The 27,714-nt window shown below is 39.8% G+C and overlaps 1 protein-coding gene across 1 annotated transcript; it reads right to left on the reverse strand.

Annotated features, from left to right (window-relative positions):
• Positions 1–171: 171 nt before the first annotated feature.
• On the reverse strand, positions 172–27,662 carry LOC132987343 (coiled-coil domain-containing protein 148-like). The gene is made up of 14 exons (XM_061054352.1): positions 27,578–27,662; positions 27,022–27,143; positions 24,811–24,914; positions 22,268–22,359; positions 22,015–22,163; positions 18,576–18,671; positions 18,248–18,429; positions 17,688–17,829; positions 14,449–14,655; positions 6,260–6,400; positions 4,645–4,763; positions 1,189–1,306; positions 894–1,028; positions 172–321 (listed from the first exon to the last, which is right to left on the reverse strand). The coding sequence occupies exons 1-14, from the start codon at positions 27,630–27,632 to the stop codon at positions 178–180; spliced, it is 1,806 nt and encodes a 601-aa protein (XP_060910335.1). The 5' UTR covers positions 27,633–27,662; the 3' UTR covers positions 172–177.
• Positions 27,663–27,714: the final 52 nt, after the last annotated feature.

Genomic DNA, 27,714 nt, shown 5'->3' on the forward strand with positions numbered 1-27,714 from the left:
TGTAATTTGTGGTCAGTACTGTTGGTTCTGTTTACCTGGGAACTGTGTCAGAGAGCATATTGTACCAAACAGCTTGATTCTTTGCATCTTCAAATATGAGGCATTACATACATTTAATTCAACTCCAAAAGAACAAAAGTAAGGGATTAATAAATGTGAGCCCACACATGCCCCCAATCAGAATTTAATTATGGATTTTGTATCTGGTCTAGGCGGTTTAGGGGGCTTGATAACAGACAGAAGCTCTTTGGCATACTGGCTGTGGTGCAGACCGGCCTCCCGCAGAGCCTGCTCAACTCGTACTCGTGGATCAGACACAATCTGTAACACAAAGGTAAAAAAAAAAAACCAGTGAGCATTTAATCTCCAGCTGTTTCATACAAGATCACGCCCACGATGTTTATATTGTTGGTTTTCACAGTTTGCTCCACATTAAGTACTTGAAAAATAATCACTCAGGATTTGGTATTGTAAAAAAGATAAGCACATTTTGACATTAGTCATTGTCTGTGTTACACATTACTAAGCTCTGACCTTGCTCTGCAGTAATGATAAAAGCACACACACACATAGACTCTGAATTGCACTGATTGACTGGTTGGCCTTGAGATCGAGGCTGTCCACAATGTTCTCTGGATGAGGACAGACATTTTTTTTTCTGGTTGACAAGATTGCATAATTTTCCTTCACTGCGCGGGTCACTGGTCAGTCTCAAACTAAACATTCCGGTAATGGCAGTATATCGTCAACAAACATAGGGAAAGAGGGCGTTCAGGCTCATTTTTTTGTCGAGCACAGATAAGGAGTGCGGGGTAAATAACCACTCAGCTGTAGAGCTTTTGTAATCATACAAAGCTAAAGGTTAAAGGAGGGTGGATGTTATCATGCCTCACCTGTGTGTCTGTGTACGTGTTGATACTGTAGAGAGGTCTTTGGAGCTCAAACTCCTTTATATTCAAGTGGTGACTCCTCCAAGCCTCAGTATCCGCCATCATCCTCTCTGGGTCTGCCTCTGCCACCACCCCAACCTAAGATAAATAGGTGAGAAACATTTATTCAACGATAACAAAAACACTTCTTATTTTCTACCATAAGGTGGCAGTGATGCCTCGAATAAGATAAAGATGAGTCCAAGTCTTTCCTGATTGGTTATCTCAACAGAAAACTTCAGAACAGATAATGATCCACCTGGTTTCTGAGAACTTCAAGACGGTGCTGTCTTTCTTCTTCTTCTCTCTGTCGCTCCATCTCCCGCTCCTCTCTCTCCTCCTTTTGCCTCTGCAACATGTCTGCCCGAAACTGCACCCTAGACACACACACACAGAGGGGGTTGTGGACGTCAGTGCTAAACACTGCACTCTCTCCTCCTCTGCCACTGCCAGCACCAGCATCACCTATCGCTCCAGACACAGCTGGCCTCCAGGCTTTGGAGGGTTTTATGGAAGCCGTCGGAGTGCAATGCCTTCACCATCACCTGTTTTTATATCTTCCTCACCCCTCCATGTGTCAACACCACTATCTGCTGGTATTAATGCCTGTCCCTGTGAGTGTCTGCAGAGCAATGCTAAACTAATCTAAACGAAAAGGATGTGTTTAAAAATGCACAATCCGGGGCGCTGGTTGCGCAGTGGTTAGTGCGTGCGCCCCATGTATGGAGGCTATAGTCTTCCAAGCGGGCGGCCCAGGTTCGAATCCAGCCTGTGGCTCCTTTCCTGCATGTCATTCCCCACTCTCTCTCTTCCTGATTTCCAGCTCTATCCACTCTCCTATCTCTCCATTTAAGGCACAAAAAGCCCAAAAATAAATCTAAATTTAAAAAAAAAAAATGCACAATCCATTTTTTTTTCTTCTCAGGAGTAATTTAGAAGAGATTCAACGCTCTCTCCTGGCAAACATTTCAAAGATAAAGTTTTATGGCATGTTTAACAATACCCAGCTGTTATGTATGTACACACTTATTTGACTACTTCGGCATCACTGCAATATAGTGAGGAATTAAACCAATGGAGGTCAGCAAAGAAGAAGACTTTCAGCTGCTGTTAATATGCTAAAAGTGCATGAATTTAAGGGAGTGTGGAGTCATTAAACGCCTTTACATCCACTTCCCCTCTTAATTCCCTCCTAAATCGCTATAAGGCATCTAACACCATCTTATTCCGGACTCCACTCAATCACCTTACTTGACAGAGTAATAAAGGATTTTCAAACCCAAGTGTCCATGCCCATGATTGTGACACATTTCTAATAAATGTAAAAATTCTAAGGTCTCATGGATCATTAAAAAACCATAAGGATGTCTCAAAATCCGGTGATTTTCCCAGAGTCTGATCATTGTTTTGCTGCACAAAATGAATTTGTAAAGTTGCAAATTGCTCCTCATGACAGAACTTCAAGGTGAAATCAAGCCTCACAAGCAGCGATTTATACCATCAGTCTGTGTCGTTGATGAAAGTGGATTTTTTCACAATCTTTTAGTCTATTTCACTTCAATAAGGTGGAGTACTTCACAATGAAAGAAAAACAATATCTTGATTTTTTAGTCCATATTGTGGGTCAACCTCTAAAATCACTAAATTTGATACTTTTGCAACAAATAGATATTTTAAAGATCCTCCCTGTCTGGTAAATGTCCATGTCTTTCAGATTTTCAAGCCCAAGATAACCTCATGATATCACCAGTGTTTATTTTTCAGACTGCCGCCTCTCTCAAATCCAAAGATGATATTATATAACTACTTTCACAGGTCGAGTGGTACTCCATATAACATCTAAACCGATTTGGAGATGTACAATTGGTTTACACCAGTGCATCTGTAACATATTCAATTAGTTACATCACAGTAAAGAGTGCAGAAAGCTCATTCTATATCAATAAAAACAAGAATGTGCATGTAATATATTTGCGATTGTAAGTACAGTTGCAGGAAAAAGTATGTGAACCCTTTGGAATTTTCTAGTTTTCTGATTAAATTGGTCATAACATGTGTTCTGATCTTCATCTAAGTCTCAACAATAGACAAACACAGTCTGCTTAAACTAATACCACACAAACAATTATATGTTTTCATGTTTTTGTTGAACACAACATGTAAACAGTCACAGTGCAGGGTGGAAAAAGTATGTGAACCCCTAGGCAAATTACTTCTCCAAGAGCTAATTGGAGTCAGGACTCAGCCAACCTGGAGTCCAATCAATGAGACGAGATTGGAGGTGTTGGTTAAAGCTGCCCTGCCCTATAAAAAACACACTTCAGTTTTCTACTCTCAAGAAGCATTGCCTGATGTGAACCATGCCTCGCACAAAAGAGCTCTCAGAAGACCTACGATTAAGAATTGTTGACTTACATAAAGCTGGAAAGGGTTACAAAAGACTCTCTAAAAGCCTTGATGTTCATCAGTCCATGGTAAGACAAATTGTCTATAAATGGAGAAAGTTCAGCACTGTTGCTACTCTCCCTTAGAAGTGGCCGTCCTGTAAAGATGACTGCAAGAGCACAGCGCAGAATGCTCAGTGAGATGAAGAAGAATCCTAGAGTGTCAGCTAAAGACTTACACAAATCTCTGGCACATGCTAACATCTCTGTTGACGAATCTACGATACGTAAAACACTAAACAAGAATGGAGTTCATGGGAGGACACCACGGAGAAAGCCACTGCTGTCCAAGAAAAACATTGCTGCACGCTTGATGTTTGCAGAAGAGCACCTGGATGTTACACAGCACTACTGGCAAAACATCCTGTGGACAGATGAAACCAAAGGTGAGTTGTTTGGCAGGAACACACAAACACTATGTGTGGAGAAAGAAAGGCACAGCACACCAACATCAAAACCTCATCCCAACTGTGACATATCGTGGAGGGGGCATCATGGTTTGGGGCTGCTTTGCTGCATCAGGGCCTGGACAGATTGCTATCATCGACGGAAAAATGAATTCCCAAGTTTATCAAGACATTTTGCCGGAAAACTGAAGGCCATCTGTCCACCAACTGAAGTTCAACAGAAGATGGGTGATGCAACAGGACAACGACCCAAAGCACAGAAGTAAATCAACAACAGAACGGCTTCAACAGAAGAAAATACGCCTTCTGGAGTGGCCCAGTCAGAGTCCTGACCTCAACCCGATAAGAGATGCTGTGGCATGACCTCAAGAGAGCGATTCACACCAGACATCCCAGGAATATTGCTGAACTGAAAAAGTTTTGTAAAGAGGAATGGTCCAAAATTCCTCCTGACCGTTGTGCAGGTCTGATCTGCAACTACAGGAAACATTTGGTTGAGGTTATTGCTGCCAAAGGAGGGTCAACCAGTTATTAAATCCAAGGGTTCACATACTTTTTCCACCCTGCACTGTGACTGTTTACATGTTGTGTTCAACATGTAAACAATTGTGTGGTATTAGTTTAAGCAGACTGTGTTTGTCTATTGTTGAGACTTAGATGAAGATCAGAACACATTTTATGACCAATTTAATCAGAAAACTAGAAAATTCCAAAGGGTTCACATACTTTTTCCTGCAACTGTATATAGGTTAGTACCCATCATATCATTCCTGGTAATAGACACTAATGCACTTCACTGTAAGTGTTCATGATTCACTTTTGGCAACTCTTTTACCATCTTCTGAAAACTCAAGGTCTCCTCACCTCTCTCTATCGCGCCGTGCCTGTTCTACCATGATTCTCCTCAGATTAGCGAGTCTCTCCTGGTCCCTCTGCTCCAGCAGCTCCCGCCTCCTTTGCTGCTTTAAATAAAACTGTCTGACCTGTGGGGGAGAAACATCGATTTACAAAGAATGACAAGAAAAAGTTAACAGCAGCCACAGGAAGAGTCACACTCCCTCTAATTGGACTCCCGCAAACCTCTTAAGATCCTCATGTCTTATTGATGGCTACGGAGCAGGAATCAGATACGTGTAAACAGAAAGAATGAGACGATATTTCAATGTCTGTCAGACTATTGTGCTAAATTATATGGAATCCATTGTAGCCTAAATGCTCTCATTAATCAGAGAGTGTCTCAGGTTGCCCATGCTCTCCTAGCAGACCCCTGAGGAGAGAGTTAATGAAACGGTCAAACACACACATACACACACACATTCTGGTGTTGTTGTACCTGTGAGGACAATAACTAAACTAAATTATTTAAAAGTATACATCGATTAGGGCAGCTAAATAGTGTTTCAGTGTTTCTATTAAATAAGCCAAAATCATTGCCTGTTGGTTTTCTATTATATGCATTCTGCTATATTATAATCTGTGTCAATTCATTCATATATCACTTTGTAAACATGTGAATGTTTTTAGAATAAGCGGATATGCCACATAAAATTTGGTGCTTTGGAGGACTATTCTATTTCTTGTGTAATCCTGGTTCTATCAGTGCCTGGGATCAAGCTGAGTCAATATGACTCTCATTTCCTTCTTTATGAGACAATTCTCTGGCACATTGAAAAACATCCGTCAAAATGTAACCTATCCTTTATTTTTGTCCATTAACAAATACAGCAGATCATTCCTGCTAAGGGTGTTTAAATGTTTTTGATTGGCCAAGTTAATTTGAATGGTTTGAGCCAGCCCTTTGCAGCTAAAGCGGTTCTAACCACATGATGAAGATGAATATATACTCTCTTATCTTTCTTTTTTTCCAAAAAGAATCAACTTTAACTCTGGGGGCCGCAGTAGCTCAGTCTGTAGGAATTTGGGTGTGGTCACTGCCTGGTTCAAGTCCCGTTCTGGACCAAGTCTGGAAATTGGTCTGGTAGCTGAAGAGGTGCCAGTTCACTTTTCTGAGCACTGCCTTGAGCAAGGCACCGAACCCCCACCAGCTGAGAAGCGCTCGCTGTGGGCAGCCCCCTCACTCTGATATCTCTCCATTAGTGCATATCCATAGGATCCTGTTTGTGCATGTGTGAGTATTTCAGCCTACATGTGTGTAGCATGTCTCAAAAACGGTGTAAAACTTAATTTTCTCTTGCAGGATTAATAAAGTAAATCTTCTTCTTCTTAAGATAATAACTTACAAACATCATTTGGATGTTGTCTTCTGGACTGAATATTAACTGTAATATACATACATATGAAGATCTATTGTAAAATAATATCTAATTTAAGTTGGTTTGCTCATGACATGTTTATAGAAAAGTTTGCTTGTTAATCTTGGAATTAAATTATACGTAAATTATAAGTACTTAAAGAGCTTGCACACATTCAGATACATGAGTGACACTTTCATTGTGATGAGTGTGATGAGGATGTTTACTTTTTCTTTCTGCTGTGATCTGATGGCGGTCTCCCTCTCCTGCTCTCTCTTTAACCTCGCCTCTTCCTCCTCTTTTTGTCTAGCAGCTATGGCCGCCTCCAGCTTCGACACCTCCTCCTGCTGGGCCCGCCACTGCTGCAGCTGCAAACACACATGCAAATGCACAACAAGGAAGAAACAAAGAGCAGGTTATTGTCCATCAACAGAAAGAGCCACAGCCAGCTGAGCCCCAGTGCAAAGGGTGCCAAAGTGTGGTAAGAACTTCAGAAGAGGTGTCTAAAGTGTCTTTCACACTCTGTGTAAGATCACCTCAGGACCCCTCAGAGCACTGAATCATGAGGAAACCCATTCTGTTAAAAGTCCTACTGCAAATACAACTTGCTCTAGTGAGAGAAGTGTAACCTTATAAAGAAATTCAGGTCAGGAATTAGACAGAAATGTCTGAAAAACCGGACACATTTTCCCCTAAATTTCCATCTTACTTTAAAGATTAAAGGATCTGAGAATTAGCTTTAGCTTTAACTTGAGCTTTTTGTGAGAAAGGAAAAACGACTGAAGTCTTTGAATTGCTTTTTCATTATCCATTAATATGTTAATGAATTTGAAGTGCTCCTGTGAGAAAAAAAACAACTAAGTGTTTAAATGCCTCTACACTGTCTAAAAATAATGTTGAATAAAATTGACCAATATTTCCATTTTAAAATTGCATACACACACTTACAGAAACACACACACACACACTTGCTTGGTGTTTGAGTGACAGGCTTGTTATGCAGCAGCTTCCCTGCAGCATGTGTTGCATTCTGACCGGGCGGACAGATTCACAGATCTATCCGAGAACCCTTTAGGGATCCCTGATGGAATGAACCGCAAATTAACATGGTCTCACACACATTAACACCAGCGGTATCAACAAGTCAATCATATTTCATGTCTGCCTGAGAATGAGCAGCTGCTGTGCATTAACAGAGGCTTTTAAACAATGGAGCCTCTAATGCAGGTCAATTGGCAGTGTTGAAGCCAGACATGCAACAGGGATCACATGTGAAGCTCTATTCTGTTCATTCAAAATAGAATTTAGTAACCAGAAGAGAAAAATAGTGACAGCGTGTACCGACTGCGTAATGATGATCAGAACATAATGTAAATGTTTATGCTGCTGCAGGCTTCACGTAATATTGTTGGACTGTCTATTTGTCTTGTTTTTGAGTGTGCTCACCCTTTGGTATAGATATTTAGTTCCAATATTGCCTCATGTCACATAGTCCTGATATTGTGAAATGTCACAGTTAATGATTCCATTGACCTCTATTGCGGGCCAAGAGCATAGTCAGACCTATACCAAACACCGAAAGGAAATTCACACTTCAACATAAATTATAAAAATACCTACTTCAAAGCTTTTCAGGGCATTAAGGGAAGATTTTCTTGCAACATACATTTGGACATTGTGTAAAAAGTACATCATCTTTAAAATATTTGAGATATTTGTTCTGTTCTGTGCATAGTAATGCTTTCAATACATATCAACTTATCTATATTTCAGGGTGTACTGGTGCACTTGCTCTAACCTAGAGCCCAGCCATGTACTGTCAATTCTCAGGTTTTAAATCTGTTCCAAGTCTTTGTTGTATGTCATGTTCCATCTCTCCGGCCCATATCTGTCTCTGTAAATAAAATTAAATAGGCTTTGTTTTTGAAAATTTAAAGAAAACAAGCTCACATAATTGCACCATCCATCAAGGTCGGGCCTGGCCCAGATAAGACACCTGCACGCTCGATGCTCTGGAGAGATGAGATGTGTAAACAACCTTGTGGGTGGGTCTGTAAAGCATATTTTACTGAGACGCACAAACTAACATGTGACAGATAACACTGCTTTTTATTTTCATAAAGCAAAGATTCTTAAGTTTGATTGCAGTGTTCACCATAGGTCACAGAGCAATCTGAGATGTATCTTAGCGCAGCTTTGATCCACTGTAAGAGCCACAGAGGCTCAATGTGTTTGTCTCTTTTAGGCAGAGATGAAAAGGCGTTTCAGGAAGCACAAAGAGAATAAAACGCTCATCATATACAGTCTACAGTAATTTGTCAATGGAATCTCTTTTTCTGTGAAGTCAAAGAGAAATGGGATGCCATCCTTTTCAAGGCAGCACGGAAATGACTGCAGAGATGTCAGAATAACAAAAGGATGATGGCCTTTTTGTCTGCACACTACAGCCAGCTGAAAGCCTTTGTTAATACAACTGTACATTTACCATGATGTCTTCTGTCATGGGGTGTGTCAGCAGCCATCACAACATTCCAATAAAGATTATTCTATGGGAAAGCTGAGATATAAAATAGTTGACAGAATAACTCTAACTTAAAGCGACAAACTTTAGGAAAGAACAGCACCAAGCATCCTTATGTGATACCAAAAGACTCAGTGACATACATGTACATGACACATGAGATTTACTTCATCTTAAAGGGGGAATTAACTTTTGTCCATTGATGTGAAAATAGTAACTTTCATTCACTGTATGGGAAGATGGATGACACTTTTGCTCTCAGAAAGTGAAGACAACACATTTGGAGCTCCCCTGCTGACTGACGACAGTATAGATCATGGGTCATCAACTACAATTGTACAAGGGCCTGATTTTTCCTGACAAAGACTCTGTCGGGGGCCGACTTTAAAATATGCTTTCACATAACCTTGACAGCTTTCAAGCCTGTTGTGAAGAAGTTGGTGTCAGAGGGGAACTGTAAAGTCTCCTATTAACCTAATGCAAGTATTTCAGCTTTGTCTATTATTTTTACATTTATTGTTTAATCACCTGAGATCATTTATATTCTGGGGGCCGGATGGGAGGCTTTGGAGGGGCCGGATGTGGCCCGCGATCCGCCAGTTGATGCTCACTGGTATAGATCATAAGCCCCACCTCCTCCATGTTAACACATGGGACATGAGGCACACTCTAAAATTAATACACTTCAAATAATTTCTGTCATCATAGTTAGTTCTTATCATGCTGATGCGTGCGCAAATGTTCATTTTTTCTATAATTATATTTTTTATTAGTTATTGAACGCTATAAAGAGAGAATGTAGAATCCTGATTGACAGCTCTGTGGTCAAATGAGGCTTCTGCAGCGTTCTTTACCAGATAAGCAGACTCCATCAGCCAGATTCCTTTTGCACATGTGCTTACTCCAAATAACGTCAGTGCAAGATTTTGGCTTCACTTTTGTACAACATGAGGAGATGGACATGCATGATCCCTATATATATATATATATATATATATATATATGCAGTCAATGGCTACTGAGCGAGTGCTTTATTTTAGCAGCCAGCACTATAAGAATTTCCAAGTTTAAAATGGGTACACCAAGTTGAATATCATACAAATATGAGCAATTAACTCCTCAGAGATTTGTCTGCTTAAACACCATGTGGCCCACTCACTGTCCAAACAATAGAACTAATTTCATTAATCAACCGGGGGGATGAAGAGCTGCATGTTTTAGTCGCTCAGATGACAGGAGATCAGCTGACACAGTATCAAGAGAATATTGGTTACTGCAGGGAAGGGCACCTTCTTTGGCATAAGGAAATCTGTGAAAGAGCTGTTTGTATTGCAAAATCTCTGGAGATCAGGAAATTGAGGATTAGCTGTTTCAATATTAGAAAACCTTCTGTCTTATGAATATCTTTCTTCTTTCGATTGTTGTGTCGCTTGTCCTGCTGGCCTGTTCAAACCCTTTGCCACCTGCACATGTTGAAACAATCTGTCTACCCTTCAGGCTTTATTTACTCATGTGGGAAACACAATCGCTCATCAAAGATGCCCGGGAGGGAGATATAAGTGGGAGGCAAAACGAAAGCAAGGACAGAATAAAAGGCTGGAATGAACAAGAGCAGCAAAGAACAATGCCAGCTAATTAGAGCAGCCAGAGCGCAGCAGAACAAACAACTGATGATTTCAAAAGAAGAGTCTGTCTTTCAGAGATAAATTGGAATGAAATAAGCCTCATCTCATGCATGAAATGGTATGTAGTTGTCTTAATAATCCATTTCATTTAACCGTTTTTTATATCTGCTGCTGTAAGTTACATCTGGAGCTCCTTAAAATTAACAACTCCTATTTAATCAGTAATGTCATCTGTGTCCAGACACATGAATCCAGCCAGTCAGCTTTGCATGGCCTTCTCAAGAAGAAGCTGGGTCTGTGTGACAGCTATGCCCTTTCCAAAACAGGAGGGTAACAGCTGACTCGGGAATCAATTACCCTGGATTTCTTACCACTACACCCTGCACAGAAGATAGTTTTGCTCCTCCTTTATAATGAGGTCAGAACCAGATCTGCACTGACCTCATATGAACCAAGGGATGCCAAGAGAAGATTGATGCGGAAGGTGGATATTTGTAAAATCACATCTCAAATATTAAACAGTAAAGTCAGATACGATGAGCAAACAAGTTCCAAAACAGCGGTGGTAAAGCACCTAAAAGTGGAGGAGCTTAAATTTAGTTATGGATTGAAGAAATTGGTCGAGGCTCTGCAATATGTGAGATCTTTAGGCTGATCTTAATTTCAATAGACAACTTGTCATTTTAACACATTATGTGCAGACACTTTATTACGTGGCATTAAGAAGTCATCATCGTGGTAAAGCATTACTGAACTTTGCTGTTCCAGATCTTTTATATATGAGTTCCAGTAACAGTTTCACTGGCACCACTCAAAGAAAAGAAGAACAGGATATCATTTAACTAGATGAGAGTTTTCATCCATTACTTAAACATAGCTATTTCCACTAGGTCTATTTATTTATTCATTCATTATTTTTAGCTAACTATTACAACTTGTTGGCCATTACTTTAAGCTAACTATTTCAATTGTTTTTCCATCAGTTGGCAATTTTCTTAACATTTAAACTGTTAAGCCTTCACTTTGAGATAACCTTTTGAACGGTTCAGCCTTGACTCTGAGCTAACTAAACTTTAAACCCATGACTTTAAGCTTTCTACTCAACTGCTTATCCTTTTCCTTTGGTTAACTGTTTCAAGTCTTTAGTCAATCAATAAATCAACCAGAGTTCAATTGATTAAATAAATCAATCAATTACTGTAAGCTAACTGTTTTTTACTATTCATCCAATACTCTGCTTCCAATTTTAATTGTTACAAAACTTTTAGCACCTCTAGTAAAGTTATGCGTAACAGGTTAACTATTCTAACTTCAGCTAACCATGTAAACATTTGTCTCTCGCTTCTAACTGAAGATATCTAGTGTTTGTCTTTTCCTTTTATTTAATTATAGACTTTTTCTTACATACTATTAGCTATTCTGATTACTCATTACTTAAGGCAAACCTTGAACCTGTTTGCCCTCTCACTATTTTCACAAACCCACAAACCAAAGGTAATGTTAATGTGTTACAACTGTCTCAGGTGGGGAGGTTCACACAAAGATCACACCAATTTGTATCACTCTATGGCTGTTTATTTTCTTACTTAACAGATGTGTTGTTATCTGTTTGTCAAATCATGCTTTACATTTTTTTGTTGAATTTGTTGGGATGTGTTACTAAGTTGAGCCTGTCACATAACCCTTCAGGCAACTGCAGAAGTTCCCCCCGTTATACAAGTACTCACATGATGTGGAAAAACGGTAGAGGTAATGTAAATGATTATAGATGTTGACCAAGAGTCCTCAATTAATTATCATATGTTTTCATACATTGCATCTGTCTGTAAGCCATATTGAATTATATACAAAGGAAAAATTTGGAGAAAAACTGGAGCATAGGAATTCATGTGATCTCACAAGGGCTGAATGGAGCACAGTAAAGTCAGGACAGTTGTTTTGGTCAGAGGAAGCAGCTGCAGAAAAAAAAGGTAAACAGGCAGATGCTCAGGGGTGGGGTGGGGGGGGGGGGGGATCCATCTTGCCTCGCCGCTGTGTCTCTGTGCAGGGATGATAAAGGCAGTGGATGCACACACAGGAGTCCGTCTGAGCCTCCACACAAACTCCAATATGTGCACATTCACTGAATAAACAAAAACCGTGCATGTGATTTTATTTTGTTTATTGCCTCAGAGAGCCATGAAAACGAAACTCAAAGGAATGTGTTTGCAGTAGTCAGAGGCGTGTAGTTTATGTCCAACTGCAGGCTCTATGATATTGAAAAATCAAAGGCCCCTGTTGTTTTTAAAAAACACAATAAAAAGGAGATTGCAGAAACATACTGCTGACTGAATAACACATTCCATCATTTTAAAAACGGTTGAGCCTTTCTTCCTTCTACAACCATATTACGCCACAGTTATTGCAGCTCGCTCTAAAGTAACAATACTCAGAGTGGAGTGAATGTTGCCCTTGAATTTGCTTCTTCACTTACCCAAGAAGTAGCACTACTGAAGTAGCAAGAAAGAGCACAGTGAAAAGAGTCCAAGTTAATGCAGTGATTGGCTACTAAAAGCAAGTTAGAGAGAAAGACTACAATGGAGGTCCTTTCCAACACGATGAATTATGTTAGTAAAAGTGAACAAATCTGCAAGCTGCAGATTGTTGGACTGCTTAGGAGCTTATTATTTACTGGTTTATAAGCAGACATGCAGACAGAAGTAGAGCTTCACCATGGTAAGTAGTCAAGTTTCTATTTTTACATAGTTATGGTTATGACAGCTGGGAATAAAACATTTAGTATTATATGCAAGGGTCATTGGGAGAGATGCTCTTTCCTGGTTAGACCATTTGTAAACTCAAGAAAACTGTATACACTTTAAATCCAAGCAACCTGCTGTTTCCTCTGCTTTGTCAGTTTAGTTATGCAACTCGAGTTATCAAGATTCAACCCTCTTTAAGATGAAATAAGTAGCAATCGTATTAAACACAGTAATATGATCGCTACTTATAATATCATAAAAAGAAAATGATCAACCTCCTTTGAAACTGTCCTCAAGCCCTGACTTTGTTTTAGGTTTAGAGAGAGATAGAGTTCGGTGTCTAGCACCAGGCATATGGCGGTAAATCACAGCACTGTACGGCGCACCTTAAGTGTTTACAACTTACACAGTTAGCTGCCGCTTGTGAAATAAAGAACCAGTTTTTATTGTAAGCCACAATTTTTGTAGCTTAGCTAGAAAATTAAATTAGAACACAGCAATAAAGGACGAGGAGGAAAAATGTAATCGGGCTATGAAATTGTCTCACAGGCCAGATTTGGTGATTTAGACAGCTTCTTAAAGACAATTAATTTCATCTGTGCCACCCATCTTTGCAGACATTTTTTTATGGTGACATTTGAAGATTTAAGTGTGACACAGATGTGAAAACTCAACACCACATGACTAAGAGAGTGGTAATCATATTTTGTTGTGCTCCCATAGTCCTAACATACCTGCTTGATTTATAAATTATCAAAAGCTAAAGCATAACACGGTCCTTCAGAATATTATTACATGTCTCATGATATTTTCTGTCCCGTACCAAACCCACACCATCACTACTTGTATATTAAAGTGTCTTGTTATCTTATCAGTCATAGGACACAAGCCTCATTTGTTAAATAAAATAAAAACTAGCAGGCAAAGCTAATTCAATTTGTACAGCACTGCATCAACAAGACATGGACGTGTTCACATGAGTAACTTGTTTGTTGTGTGAATGTGAACTAGCACCCCTCCGAGACAGCATCATCATGTTTGCAAGACCATCGTTATTAGCTTGTTTGCATTCACAGCCCCTCCCAAGTGGCAGCTAAAGCGAGAGATGCTGTCAGGCAGCCTGGCGGAAAAGGCAGCCTCGTCAGCAAAAATACTGTAACAAGAAGGCAGCCAGACACTGCTTCTGTCTGTCTGGCTCCTCAAATATGATTGTTGGAAAAGCTTGTCCTGCTAAACATATCAGTGAAACCTGCCCAATTTTTTCCACTCCACCAGTAGAAGTGAGACTACCTTTTATATCAGAATGGTAGAAACAAAACCACAGAGGGCTCGTATTTGGAAAGCTGCAGAACTATGAACAAGTATTATATTAAAGTTATAGATCCACTACCTGCAGCGATTAAAACATAGATTGGAGGCAGACAACTGCAGAATAATCGATAACATAAAAAAAAAGTGCCTTCTCTAAAAGATGGACATGTTCCTGGAAGGTGATAGCTCTTGGCTGTGATGGCACACCTGACACTAACCTTCTTTCTAAGATGCAAGCAGATGTCCTGCTGGCTCTGCCGGTCTCTGTGGAGCTCCAGCTCCTCCTGGTGGGCATGTCTCGCCTCCTGCAGGGTGACCAGGGCTCTGGCCAGCAGCTCTTCATGGTCCCGCCGCCATTGCTGGGTCACTACCTTCAGCTGTGCCTGGGTGAAGCGCTGCCAGTCCAACACACGTTCATGCTCCATCTGGAAACAAGCATGGAGAAGACATTGTTTTCCAATTAGATCTTACAGCTCAATGTCTACACTCATTGGTGCCTTCCATTTTCATAAAAAAACATAGAACAAACATAAATAAAGAAGCAGCGCATTAGATTGAATTACCATGATATTTCAAACAGTGTTGTACCAAATTGATGACAATCCAAACAGACACAAACACCCTTACATGATATACCGTCTATAATAATGGCAGCAGCTCCACGGGGAAAACTCTGTCACATTTAGCTCTGCTGGTGTATAAAATGGTCCGTCTCTCCTGGCTGTGAAATGTCCTGAAGGAAAACAGTTCCTTTCTGTGTGAGGGCTGCCCGTAGCTATTCATCATTATGTCAGCACTCACAGAGGCTGCATCACTTGGCTGCTTCCCTGGAACAGAGGGAATGATATTCATCTATGGGCTAATGGCGGCTAACTGACGGTGGGAAGGCATTAGGCGGCTGACTGGTTTTATTGAAAATGAGTGAGCTGACAGACCTGCCAACTGAACAGAAGTGCCAGAGCCATTCAAGCAAATCCTGTTTATTAATGCACAACTTTAGAAGTTGAGTGAGATCCACCTTTTGTTCCTCACTTTCTCCTGCCCTCTCCTTCAGTAGCATCGCCTGCCTGACACTTGTCGTGCAATGTGTGTTCGCACATTATCATGCATCCACTTCAGCCAACACATTACAGTATGCATGTGGAAGCACCAGCCGCACTATGGCACCACATTTAGCTCATCTTATCCATGTTCCTTCAGTTGTGTGCTGTCTTGCACTAGGTCTGAGCTAAACAAGTTGAAGAATAAAAATTCCCTCCAAGATAAATTGAGGAAAGGTACCAGATATGAATTAGTTCTGCTTTGCAGTGGCGCTTTATGAGGGTATTACTATGAAATCCTGCTGGTGCTCTGATGGCCTCCTACTTATGAGAGAACATCAAGCAGTAAGTCATAATAGACAATAAAAGCCTCAACCAGCAGAGGGAGATGTAAACTCTAAGCTAGTTAAGAGCACCACCACCTGATGAAAATGAAAAGAGACTGTCAGAGAGTACTCATAAATATATCCATATTTACATCCACATCCATTGTGCATTCTCTGAGGCAGTGATTTGTACTTGTAGGTTATGATCGACCAAACTTTGAACCTTAAATCTAGACAGCAACATCAGCTTCTGCTCTACATTTTCTTTCTCTTCAAGAGTATAGAGAGAAACTGAAGAGACAATCACAAAACAGCATTCAAGTAAAACAAGTAAAACACCTTCAAATGTTTCTCACGCTTAATATATTTTTAAAACAAGGGGTTATGCATCAAATTGAAGTTAGCATTTATTGCAGATTTATCACCAAGGCCCTTAAGTTGTTCACTGCACAAACCCCTTGGGCTGTGAAAATGTCACATCTGCTCTCTAGCAATAAAACAAAACTGTTCTGTTTAATATTGCAATTTAAAGTAGACTGACAAAAGGGAAAGAAAATGATGCTTCATCCTGTTATGACCGACTGCAGAGGGATCTAAATAGCCGGTGAGCGAGTTATCAAGACTTAAAACAAGAACAGCCTTCAATGCTCTGTAGTTACAAACCAACATATGAAACGCTTGGATCTAGTGCTGACTCCATAGAAACCAATCCGTAATAGAAGTGCTAACAATAGAAGGGCAAGCCCCAAGGACCAAATTGGAGGGAAAAAAAGGTGTCTTAGAAAAATGAACATCAGTTTTTAATATTTTTCATTGATAAAATCCCAACAGAATAGGTCTACACACACTTGTTCTTACCAAAAGACCTTTGTATAAACTATCCAGTAATTGTTTTATCATTATTTAAGTCAATATGTTCAATTCTAATTTGGACAACCTCAGAGCAGAAAGAGCCTCGTGCCCCCCTGAGATCTTTGGCCCATCACCCCAGGTTGGGAACCAATGAATTACAGTAGAGGCCAGATATTTTAAAAAAGCACATATGCACTTAATCAAAGAGGTTTTAGCAACCAACTGTAGTGCACACTAATTATCCACTGCATGTGTGCTATCTTAATTATGACTTATAGATGAATAAGGTGGATTTAGCAGCACATCAAGGCACTGCATTAACTCTGCTTCAGATGAGGTGAAAAGTATGTGAGAGTGACTGTTGAGAAACACATCTCTCCCTTTTCACCACCCAAAGGCTGAATGATCACAGCTCCAAATGCAGCACCCAGCTGGAACTGATATGAGGACAGGTCTCGGGGTGCGGGTAAGGGAGGAGAGCTGGGCTGGCGGTTGTCATGGCGATGCTGAGGTGGTGGCGTGAGCGAGCTGTCCACAGTGGGTGACATGGCACATCCTGCAGCGTGCTGAGCGAATCATTGTCCATGCTTATCTGTGTGTCTGTCTGCACAGTTCAGGCTACTGAGTCACATTTATCAGGGAGCCAGGGACTCACACTGCAGACTGGGGAGTAGGGATTACATTTTTAGATGTGGGTGGGTAGATGTGCACAAGTGTCCCTCCATCAATGGAAGTGGGGCCTCTATGCATTTTCTTTTTATGTGAATTAGGCTTTGAGAAAAATGGAATAGTGCAGAGAAAACCCTGGAAAAGAAAGCCTTGATCTCAGCAAAACCTCCCTTGATAAACTGTTAATTTTAGGGTCAATTAATTTCCCCAAGAAATATTAATTAGGTGTATAGTCTCAAAGATGACAGATAAAAAGGAAAAGTGTACATTAGAAATTCCCAAAGTTCAATGTGACATCCTGAAACCTGAGTAATCCATCCTGAAACCTGGTAATCATAAAATAAAAAACAAAGCTAATAATCTCCAGACTTAGAGCCTTTTTATGCTTTAACATAATCAAACTATTTATTTTATTATTATTTTATCAGTTGCTCATGAATTAAAGTTTTTTTTAAAACGTTTAAGAACTTTCTCCTTTCTTTTCTGTAAGCACTTTGAATTGCCTTGTGGCTGAAATGTACTATAGAAATAAACTTGCCTTGCTTTTAATACCTATATTTAAATACCTACCAGCTCCTGTTTAGTCTTCTGAGGGAATAATCTTTGGAGCATATCCATGCAGAGTGTTCTGTGGTTTGGTACGTCAGGAGGAGTGTATAGAGACAAAGTGAACTGGAAGCGTTGGTGTTCATCTGCACACCAGCCAAAGAACCTGAAACAGATCAAAAATAATACCAGAAAATGACGTCATCCTTCCATTGTATCGCTTGACTTCATTATGCGAGGCTAGATTTGATTATTAATAGAAGCTAACAGTGCTACAAAGCCACCATATGGATATCAAAGTCAAGTAATGAAGTGGCTTTGACACACTGATACAATCAACCTCCCGCTGAGAAACACTTGGGTCTTTCAGTGAACTGAGTGTGCATCTATGTGCTGTTTATGTCCTGCTGAGTTTTTACCATCTTGATCTGCCAAGCTTTGCCAATAGACAGAATGATGTTATTAATGGAATATCTTGAAAAAGGCTTATTTTATTAAGAGATAGAAAGATATGGTAGAGAGTGGCATCACACATATGCCATATAAGCAGCTGAACATAATTTTCTCATTCAATCAAGGCCTACCTATGAGTTGTTTGCAGTTGCTCTCGGAGGTTCTGGAGCCTGCTCTGGTACCTTTCTGTCAGAGACTGGAAGGTTTGGATCAGTGAGTCTTGTAGTTCTGGATAGGGGCAGTCTGAATCCAAAACCTCCTCTGGAACCTCTTCTATGTTCACCAGACTATCCGAAGTACCAGTTAAATATTTCTGCAGAGAAAAGTATCATGATCGTCTAAATTTTAGACATTCCTTTGGTGGGAATCTCTCAAGCTCAGGTGTAAGCTTTAATACAGACTTAGATTCAAATGAGCTGAAACAGAAGGATGATATAGAAACAGAAGTGAGAAATGTACCTCCAATTCAAGGCCAGTGATCTCCTCCTCCAAGCCCAGGTACTCTGCATGAAGCTTAGCAGTGATGTCATCTTGCTGGTTTTTCACAAAGTGTATCTGGTAATAAAAGGATGACATCATAACAACAACATCTAAAATAGTTTAGAATACACACAGTTTTAATAAAATAAAAAAATAAAAATATGTCTTATTTTATTTTGCCAACTAGGCTTCCACGTCTGATATTTGAGGGATAAGTTCCTTTATTTTCTTTCATCATAAACAAATCTGTGTTTGCTGGGATCCACAGAGCAGACTCAAGAGATCACATCTATCAGCTGTAACACTTTCTTCCTTCTCGTTATGCTACGTCTGCTCAGCGCATCATAACTGCTTGAACTCCCCAGTGTTCTCTCAGACATTTACATTCAGAAACATTTATCATCAGAGAGATCCAGTACACAGCAAGTGTTCAGTAACTGCTTCTTTCCCAAGATGTTACAGATCAGAGGGAGGAAAGGAGCTACTTAGGAATGGAGACAGGTTTTATCAAGTCATTTGCATTATTTCTGTGTTTTAGAAAAAGCTACTTTTACAGGATGAAGTATGTGAAAAACAACAAAGGCAATGTTAACATATCCTTCTGATGTATAAAAGCAGAACAATTAAAAGCTAGTTAAATCAAAGAAATTGAAGAAAGTCAGAGTGACATGCATACACTTCTATTTTCAAGGAAACACATTGTTATCGGTCTAGTACTGTCCCTGAACACATCTACAGTATCTCAGTTTGTTATTCCAGCGTCTTGTTGTTGACTCATAGTGATCACATTTTTCTTCAAACATGGCTACAGACTTTACGGCAGACCGCAGCCATCGAAGGACACTTGACCATTGTTGTTTAGTACTTTCAGTTTACACAAGAAAACTTAACTGTTACACCACTGACACCAGAGTTAAGCACAACAGATGCATTGCTGGGACTCCTGGTGTACTTATCAGATGTCATTTACTGAATATTTTATGCAGTTTATGATGATGATGAATGATTACGAATCCAGCTAGATCAAAGTTTACTCTAACAAAACTGTTGGGATTTGCCCAAGATTTCTGCCTCTTAAAAGCAAGTTTTTTCTTGCCACTGTAACTTTTGCTAAATGTTGCTAAGTGCTACGCTCATGATGGATTAACGGGTCTTTGTAATATAGCAATGAGTATGCTCTTTTTACCTGCTCTTTTGTAACATTAAATAACAAAGAGTAAGGTCTTTTATTTGCTTTTTTGTAAAGTGTCTCGAGATAACACTCATTATGAATTGGCGCTATACAAATAAAGATTGATTGATTGATGAGGTCAGTGTGTTTAATGGGAGACAAGGAACTGTATGTACAGAGATACCATATACTTAAAGGCTTTATATGCGATTTTTCACACTTAAATATAATATAAATCAAGAACATCCTCTGAAAATAACTCTGTGAGTCATGACTGTCTACAATGGGTGTAACACCCGAGTCCCACTGTCTGTGATGCTTTCAGAGTTTTCAGAGTCCTATCTTCAGTTTGTTTACATCGCCGGGACGGCCGGCTGACTCCTCCCTTCACGTATAAAAGTTGTTTAATTGAGGGACTAGAGAAAAGAAGAATAACATACTGTACTCACTGATTAACTGTGTTTCTAGATCACGCTCATTTCAGGTAAATTTACATGCAGTGTGAAGATACGAGCATAATAAAGAGCGCTAGCATTAGCATGCTAACACAACAATGCAGCGCGAGTTGTTTTGGTTTCATGCTGGTGCTCAAGGGCGACATCTGCTGGATCAAAAAATTGCATATAAAGCCTTTAAATCTGATTTGTGCATGACAAAGATGGGCACCTAGACTGTAAATAAAATTTAAAAAATATAGAGTAAACAACAAAACAGTGTTATAAACAAAAAGGAGTATCAGGCTAAATATGGACAAAAAAAATCTATTCAGGGGCTCTGTTGGCGCAGTAGTTGGTGCGGGCGGCCCGTGTATGGAGGCTGTGGTCCTCCAAGCGGGCGGCCCAGGTTCAAATCCCACCTGTGGCTCCTTTCCCGCATGTCATTCCCCACTCTCTCTCCCTGATTTCCGGCTCTTTCCACTGTCCTGTCTCTCCATTAAAGGCACCAAAAGCCCAAAAATAAGTCTTTAAAAAAAATCTATTCAGAGTTCATGAACGCTTTGGATAAGGATCGCAGGTGCAACAGGGAAGCATGACATCACTTAGCAGGTCAGTCGAGCTGTGGCTCTTGTTTGCAAAAGAAAAACTGGAGAACTTACTACTACTTCTACATCAAAGCTAGACAAGGAGTATGATTGGACCCTGAAGTAGGAGCAAGAGATAAAGAATGCCAGAGGCTTCAAATAACTGCATTGGTTCATTAAGCAGAAATATATCTTTATCATTATCACTGATTTAAAAAAACAAATCCTGCAGTTCTATCAGTCTTATCTTGAACATGACTATTAATAAAAAAAATGGAATCAACATGCTGTTATTTCTTTTAAATCAGTTGTGGTAAGGTGTCATGGGGTGAATTTCAGTCTGCCTGTCTGATTGTTATTTGTCTTTTATCAATACGTTTTTAACTTAATGCAAATGTTTTCCAGACTCTTACGTTCTTAATTAGAACAGTCAAGGTTGGATGTCTAATTAGAAACCGACCTAGAAGAGATCTGATTTGTTTTGAGTTAGAGAGCAAAGCTAAGCAGTGGAGTAGTGCAAATGTTCAAAAGTCATGGGATTGAAAAGAAAAAAAACGAAGAAAAAAAACAATAAGGAGCATCATTGCTGTGTGATGTTGTGTGTCTCTGTGTGAAAGGCAGGGCGAGAGGGGGGGGGGGTCCCATTGTGCCCATGATATCAGGTGGGTAGGGGCTGTGTGCCAGCAGGAGTAGAGGGGGTCATGGGAAAGCAACAAGCATGAGTGAGCCTCACAGAGGAGACAAAATGGCTGGCAGACGGCTCACTTCGAGTAAAGTCTGTTTTAAAAGACCCCTGCTTACTCCTTAATCTCACCATTCATCTCTAAGGCTTGCATAAAGACTCTAACAGTCAGAGGCAGAGTTTGTGACTCTGGTACCGGGGATATCTAACAAACAAGAGATTTTTGGACGGTGAATTCCACGCCGTGTGCAAGCTGGGATCATTGTGTGAACATGCAGGACAGCTCAGCTTAAACTTCTGCTGGATGTGCACAACAGACTGTTTTGGTTTGGCAGGATTTATTGTTTAGCGCTTTGAGTGTACTGACAGAATTAAATACCAAAAAAAAAACTAAAAAAAGAAGGTTGATGGCTGAAACGTTTCTTTTTCTTTTCAGTTAAAAAAAATATTCTGCTGTCCTTCTAAAAATTCAGTTTTGTAATCGATTATTAAAGTTACTATGGGGGACGGTAGACATTCAGACATGTCTTTATCACTCAGATACCTGTTGTATAACTTGCTCCCAGTTTGATCCAGACACATTGGACTTATGTTGTATTTCACCCAGTCTGAAGCGCAGGTCGTCCTTGAGATGATGAACAGGCTCCACAGTGGCTATCCTGAATGCTTCTCGTTCTCTCTCTAGAAGAAGTGCTAAACCCAAACAAAAAATAAAACAAAAAGCCAGAGATTAGTACAGAACTTCTCAACTCAAATACAGTCACTAATAATCATTCAAAGCTGTCAGTTTAGTTTACCAGATTCTTGGAGTGAGAAGGTTGCAGTGTCTGTTCTATCATTCGGCCTGATCATCTCCAGAAAATCATGGATGTCATCCTCAGCCTTCTCCCTGTTTCACCAGTTCAATGCATTTCAAATACAATCACATTCAGTTATTTATTTAAATAAATTCAACATCATACAACATTTGACAGGCTAAAGGAACGTTAGGTCACTTTATCTCTGCTCACATCGTTTAAATTATACTAAATAAATATGTTTTGTTTGACTTAATTGTAAAGACAGGCGCATCATGGCTCTTAATCAAAGAGTAGGATAGTTACTTAGCTAATGTGCATTCGCAAGATATTCCAAAATACACTTTACAATGTTTTTCCAATACTAATATAGCTTGTCTTCAAACCCCCCCATTTCTCCCCCAAGAAAATTCCATCCTCTCCACTTTTTGCCAGCTCAAATTTTCAGAAAATATTTGCAAACAGGCCGTTTGAAGATTTTAAATACAACCAGTGTTGGAAGAAGTTAGCATTGTTATATCATGAGGTTATATTGATCCATTGATATGACAAGTATCACTATAGCAGTGCATCTGGTCAAGGTGTGGAAAACTTTGACTACAAAATCAGTTGCAACACCAGGTGTCAAGTGAATTTATTCATGTGGAAAATACAACGTAGCATTGAAGTAGCAGTGCATCTCTCTGATTGGCTGTTCAGCTAAGCGAAGCAGGAGAGCCAGTGCACAGGAAGAAATACGGAAGCGCCTCTTCTATTCTTGTTCCACTGATAAAAGACCAAGGGCTGACGACGCCAGTGCCATTTTCAACTTTGTATCAGACATTATTCTCCATTAGAAGTACTTATATCATGAGTGTTGAGCGACAGCGGTGAGAAAATTGTCTTCTTGTATCACAACAACGGTTTATATATCCACGTTCTTCCTGGTCCTTTTCCAGTTTCCCCTTTTTGGAATGCCGATTACAGACCACCGCAAGCTGCTGGCGTGGAGAGTTATTTCCTCTCACGCATGCGCAGAACGTACGTGGTGGTTGGCCGTCGGCTGTAGTCTTTGCGGTGTGTTCAAGTGCAACTTATTGGCCAAGACAAGAGGCGTCATGCGCCGACGCCACAGGCGGCCTTCATCGCCACTAGTTCTTTGGTCTGCTTGTTGTGTCAGGGCCTTTAAATAACTGTTGTGGTTAGATGTAGCTGAATACAACACTTAAATAACTGTATTTGTTTTGTCCTCAATGCATACTTTTGAAATCTCCCAACAACATGTTTTGATGGCACTGTGGACAGAATGGGAACATGTTTTTCCTTCACTCTTACATGACAGGTCTGGTCTATGGTATAAAACTTGTTTCCCATAGATATAACAATGACTTTTAAAACAGTCTTTTTCACTTGTCTCAGCTACTTTAGAAGACCTTTTTAACTAAATAAACAAAATCCGTATCCATGGTGATACATTATCAAATGATCTCCATGTTTCCTTTTTCAAAAATATGAGTAAGTCAGCAATTGAAAAACAGTCCAAACAATTGGATACAGTAATAAGCTCATTTAAACTGGGTGTAGATGCTTATTGACATTTAACTCATACTTTTGATGGAAATAAAAGGGCCCCAATGGATAAAGTGGAATGATCATGGAACTTGAGACTAAACTCATAATCCCTTCAACATCAACAGTGTGTCATCACAACATTAAGGAAAATCTTTGATATGCTCAGTTAAGTCTGGTTCTAAAAAAAAATTTTACACTGGCGTTTCAATGAGTCACTGTATGTGTGATCAGTCAAACTTACATTAAATTTACAAGTAATGACAACCTGTCGCCGCTCAACAGATTGAGGACAAAAAATCAGGAAAAATAGATAAGATCTTACTCCTGAGGATAGTAAATAACACAGAAGACAAGATGTGTGCTCCAAAAGATGTATGACGGTAAGAAAGGGTTGACATTACTGTTAATAAAGGAAGTGTTACCATAGCGATATCTTCATCAGATTCCTTTTTGACAACGTGGCTTTTGAATCCCATGGTAATTTAACTGGTTATATGCAAAGAGAGCTGCAAGCAGTGGCACATCTTTATGACTGGGCTCATTACTGAGGCTCACACTTGTGTACATCGTTAACCTTGGGTGGCTCAGACACAGTCATTACGCAGGCAAACAAGCTGCACCCCAGAGCTAACGCTGCCCTTCTCACTTCACAAGGCATGACACCGCTGGGGCCCCAGTCCCACACTTCTGCGTCAGCGCGTAGAGCAAGAGTACTTCTCCATTCAGTACCGACACAGCTACAACTCTAGACTACTTTCTGTTTCTCACCCTTAATTCAATGTCAGGGCTGCAAGAAAATCAACTTCCTTATCTTCTTGTTTCCTCCCTGTTACTTTTTTTTCCCGTGAGGCTTACTTTCGCACCTTATTTTTTCATTCAGGTTCCTGTCTGAGCTCAATCTTAATGGAGCTTAACTGGAACGGTTGCGTGGCATAATGGCAGATTCAGAAAACTGCAGCAGATAATGACAGGGAGTAAAAGGGGGCTCTTACTCAGCTTTTTGCAGCCTGGGGCACTCTCTGCTCCACACCTGTCTGTGCTGCCGTAATATGGAGCTCTCCTTAGTCGCCTTGGCTGTACAGCGAGTTTTCTGAACCTATAAGACAGGGTTTAATGTACAGTGAAAATAAGAGGGATTAAGCACTGAAAAACAATAACTCGGGTGTTTACTTTGGATGCATTTAAGCTGTGGTATTTATCACCTCCTACGAATAATTAACTTCATCAGGACAAACCTTTATATGGAGGGCATTAATGCATCAGGACCATATTATAAAACTGAAAATGGCATAAGAGCTATAAGGGGAGTAAATCATGATGTTGCAAGGATGACTATTATGTTTGTGTGCAATAGATAAGAACAAGTTGTTCCCCCACTCAGCACATTAAGGGTATTTTTATACAAGCATTTACCTCAGCCCTCTATTCGTACTATTGTGTCTTTGAGCAGCTCATAAACTTAGGTAATTCAACTGGAACCACGGCTAAAGCGTTACAGCAACATAAACAGCTGCAAATTAAAACAATCAAGTAGGAACATGCATGGCGCGCATGAGGCATGCTATTATGAAGACGGGGGAGGTGGGGTAGAAATCTTAATCTACTCTCATTTGTTTTCCTTTTTGATCCTGAAAGAACAAGGCACATTCAGAGTCCTCTCCTATCAATGTTTTCATACACAGGCCACTGGCTCAGATAATTAAAACTCACATAACTAATACATGGGTACAGTCATTTGTATATAGTATCCATATATAGTAATTATCATGAGGGTGTTTTTATGTTTTTACTGAATATCTACGTGTCATTTGCTGTTCAGCTTCAGTTGAAGCAAAAGAAGTTTGAATATATTGCGCTAAAGATTTACCCTTGGGGTGATACTCATTTTATAGTTATTTGAATCAGCAGTCAGTGTGAAAGTACTGCTGCTCTGAAAGAAAAAGGCAGAATTGATGTCATCCCAGTCCACTTCCAGGCAATGAATGGTAGGTGATCTTAATTTGCATTGTCTAATAACTCAGCTGAACTACAAAAACTGTGCCTGGAGCGAAACTTCCATCAACTCGTTTCTAGTCTCATTGTGCCAAATAAAACAACTATCAATACCCCCCTTGTAAATGTAAAAGTAACAATGAAACCAGTCCACTTCTCGTCATATTTATTGAAAGATGAAATGTATTCAATTCATCGACCACTTATTCTTTTTCAATCATTTGTTATCACGTCAAACATTCCATAATTCTACAATTCACTTAGCAGACGCTTTTATCCAGCGACGTACATCATATAGTTATATTGGCATAACTTTCTCTTACTTCTAATTTTTAAATGGTAACATATGATTCATTTTATTTGAATGCAGGATAGCTTTAATAATGCACCTCCCTCTATTTGAGTACAGTGCTGTGGGTTAGAGATCTTCTCAAGAGGTACAATTTTAAGGTTCTAGTATCTCCTAATGCTTCCAGTCATTTCCTGAAGAGCAAAAATGATCCCATGCTTGAGGCCACTTATGGTCATTTTTTCTACACTCTTTCGTGTCGCCTACGGTTGACGCTCAGAAAGCTTGCCTTTCAGCAGGCCGACCATACGTGAACATAATCTTATCTGAGTTATGCAGAGAGCAGGGCTGGAAGGAGCCCATGCGATCATAGTGATACTAAAACACTTCTGCCACAGTTTACCAATTAAAACACCGCAGGTCTAACAGCCTTATCTTCACTGCCCGTAGTATTAACTTTTTGCTCTGCTCAGGGTTGACTATGAACTTCAATCAGTTTTATAGAAAAAACCCCAGGCAGCCCAATGAATATTCAGTAAACTGGAAACACTATTGTGCAGTGATATTACTGTGCTCTGTTTCATGTGCTTAAATAAACTATAAGGTTACGCAATGACAGCTTGGTAGTGGTATAAGTGGTATAAAATCCATTTACATCATGTGGAGTTTAAGAGGGATAAAATAAAGATCAATAAACAGAGAGAATTGTTGCTTTTTCCTTCAATTAAAGTCATGTGTATAATTAACTCAAATTACAGTTAGGGGTTTGCTTGTCCTGAGATTTATGAGGATGGTTTGCTAGAAACTCTTCTTCATCTGCTGCTGAATCACCATGTAATGAACTTTAACAGGGATTGATTTTATAATAAAATTGCTGTTTTAAACAGGGGCATGAGATTGATTACAAATTAAAAAAAATCACCTTTTGTCCAATTAGATCAGACTCCAGGCGCTTGGCATCAACGATGGCTTGTAGTCTTTCATATTCCGCAGGTTTGTACTTTGAGCTGCCGAGACCATTTTTCATCCGCACTGTCAGTTTCTCTGCAGGGGCGAAAGCAAATGATATGGCTAAATGAGGATCATTGGAATTGTTGAAAAACTCATCACTCTTAAGTATCTGAAGTAAAGTATTTATGCTGACTTCAGCAAAGAAAGAAAGAGGTAAAGAAAGGGAACAGCACTGGCTGAATGTGTTGGATTGTAAGCGTAATTCAGAAATGACTGCATAGAAGAGGGTTAAGTTTGAAGGGGGTAGCAGAGAGTAAACAAACTGTGTCAGACAGTTTTTCAAGAGTTCAGCTGTGACCCACAGGGGCAGGTGAATAAACACAAGCAAGGCTGCCTCTGACAAAAGCATCAAAGACTTGACAGTACAAGAAGAATTCAAGATGGGGACAGGTTAAGTCTGTTCAGCAGATCAATGGCCACTATGTCACAAGTCAGCAATGTGTCATGCCTAGTTTGTGCTGACTTACCCACATCTTCTGCTCTGTAGTTTATAACGAATGCATGCAGATCCTTTCCACTCATCTTAAAGGAGCTGCATTTGTATGCACTACAGTTCCTGCAAAATAAAGACATACTTCATTTATTTTTTTTTAAGTCTGAGATA

The sequence above is a fragment of the Labrus mixtus genome, chromosome 13, assembly GCF_963584025.1.
Source record: "Labrus mixtus chromosome 13, fLabMix1.1, whole genome shotgun sequence".
Taxonomy (NCBI): Eukaryota; Metazoa; Chordata; class Actinopteri; order Labriformes; family Labridae; genus Labrus; species Labrus mixtus.

Coding starts and splice junctions, on each gene's coding strand:
- LOC132987343 (XM_061054352.1), bottom strand. CDS start 27,632: ATGAGTGGAAAGGATCTGCATGCATTCGTTATAAACTACAGAGCAGAA. Junction 22,360..24,810: donor CCCAGGCTGCAAAAAGCTGA/GTAAGAGCCCCC, acceptor CTGGTGAAACAG/GGAGAAGGCTGAGGATGACA. Junction 18,430..18,575: donor TCACTGGCCTTGAATTGGAG/GTACATTTCTCA, acceptor TTTTCTCTGCAG/AAATATTTAACTGGTACTTC.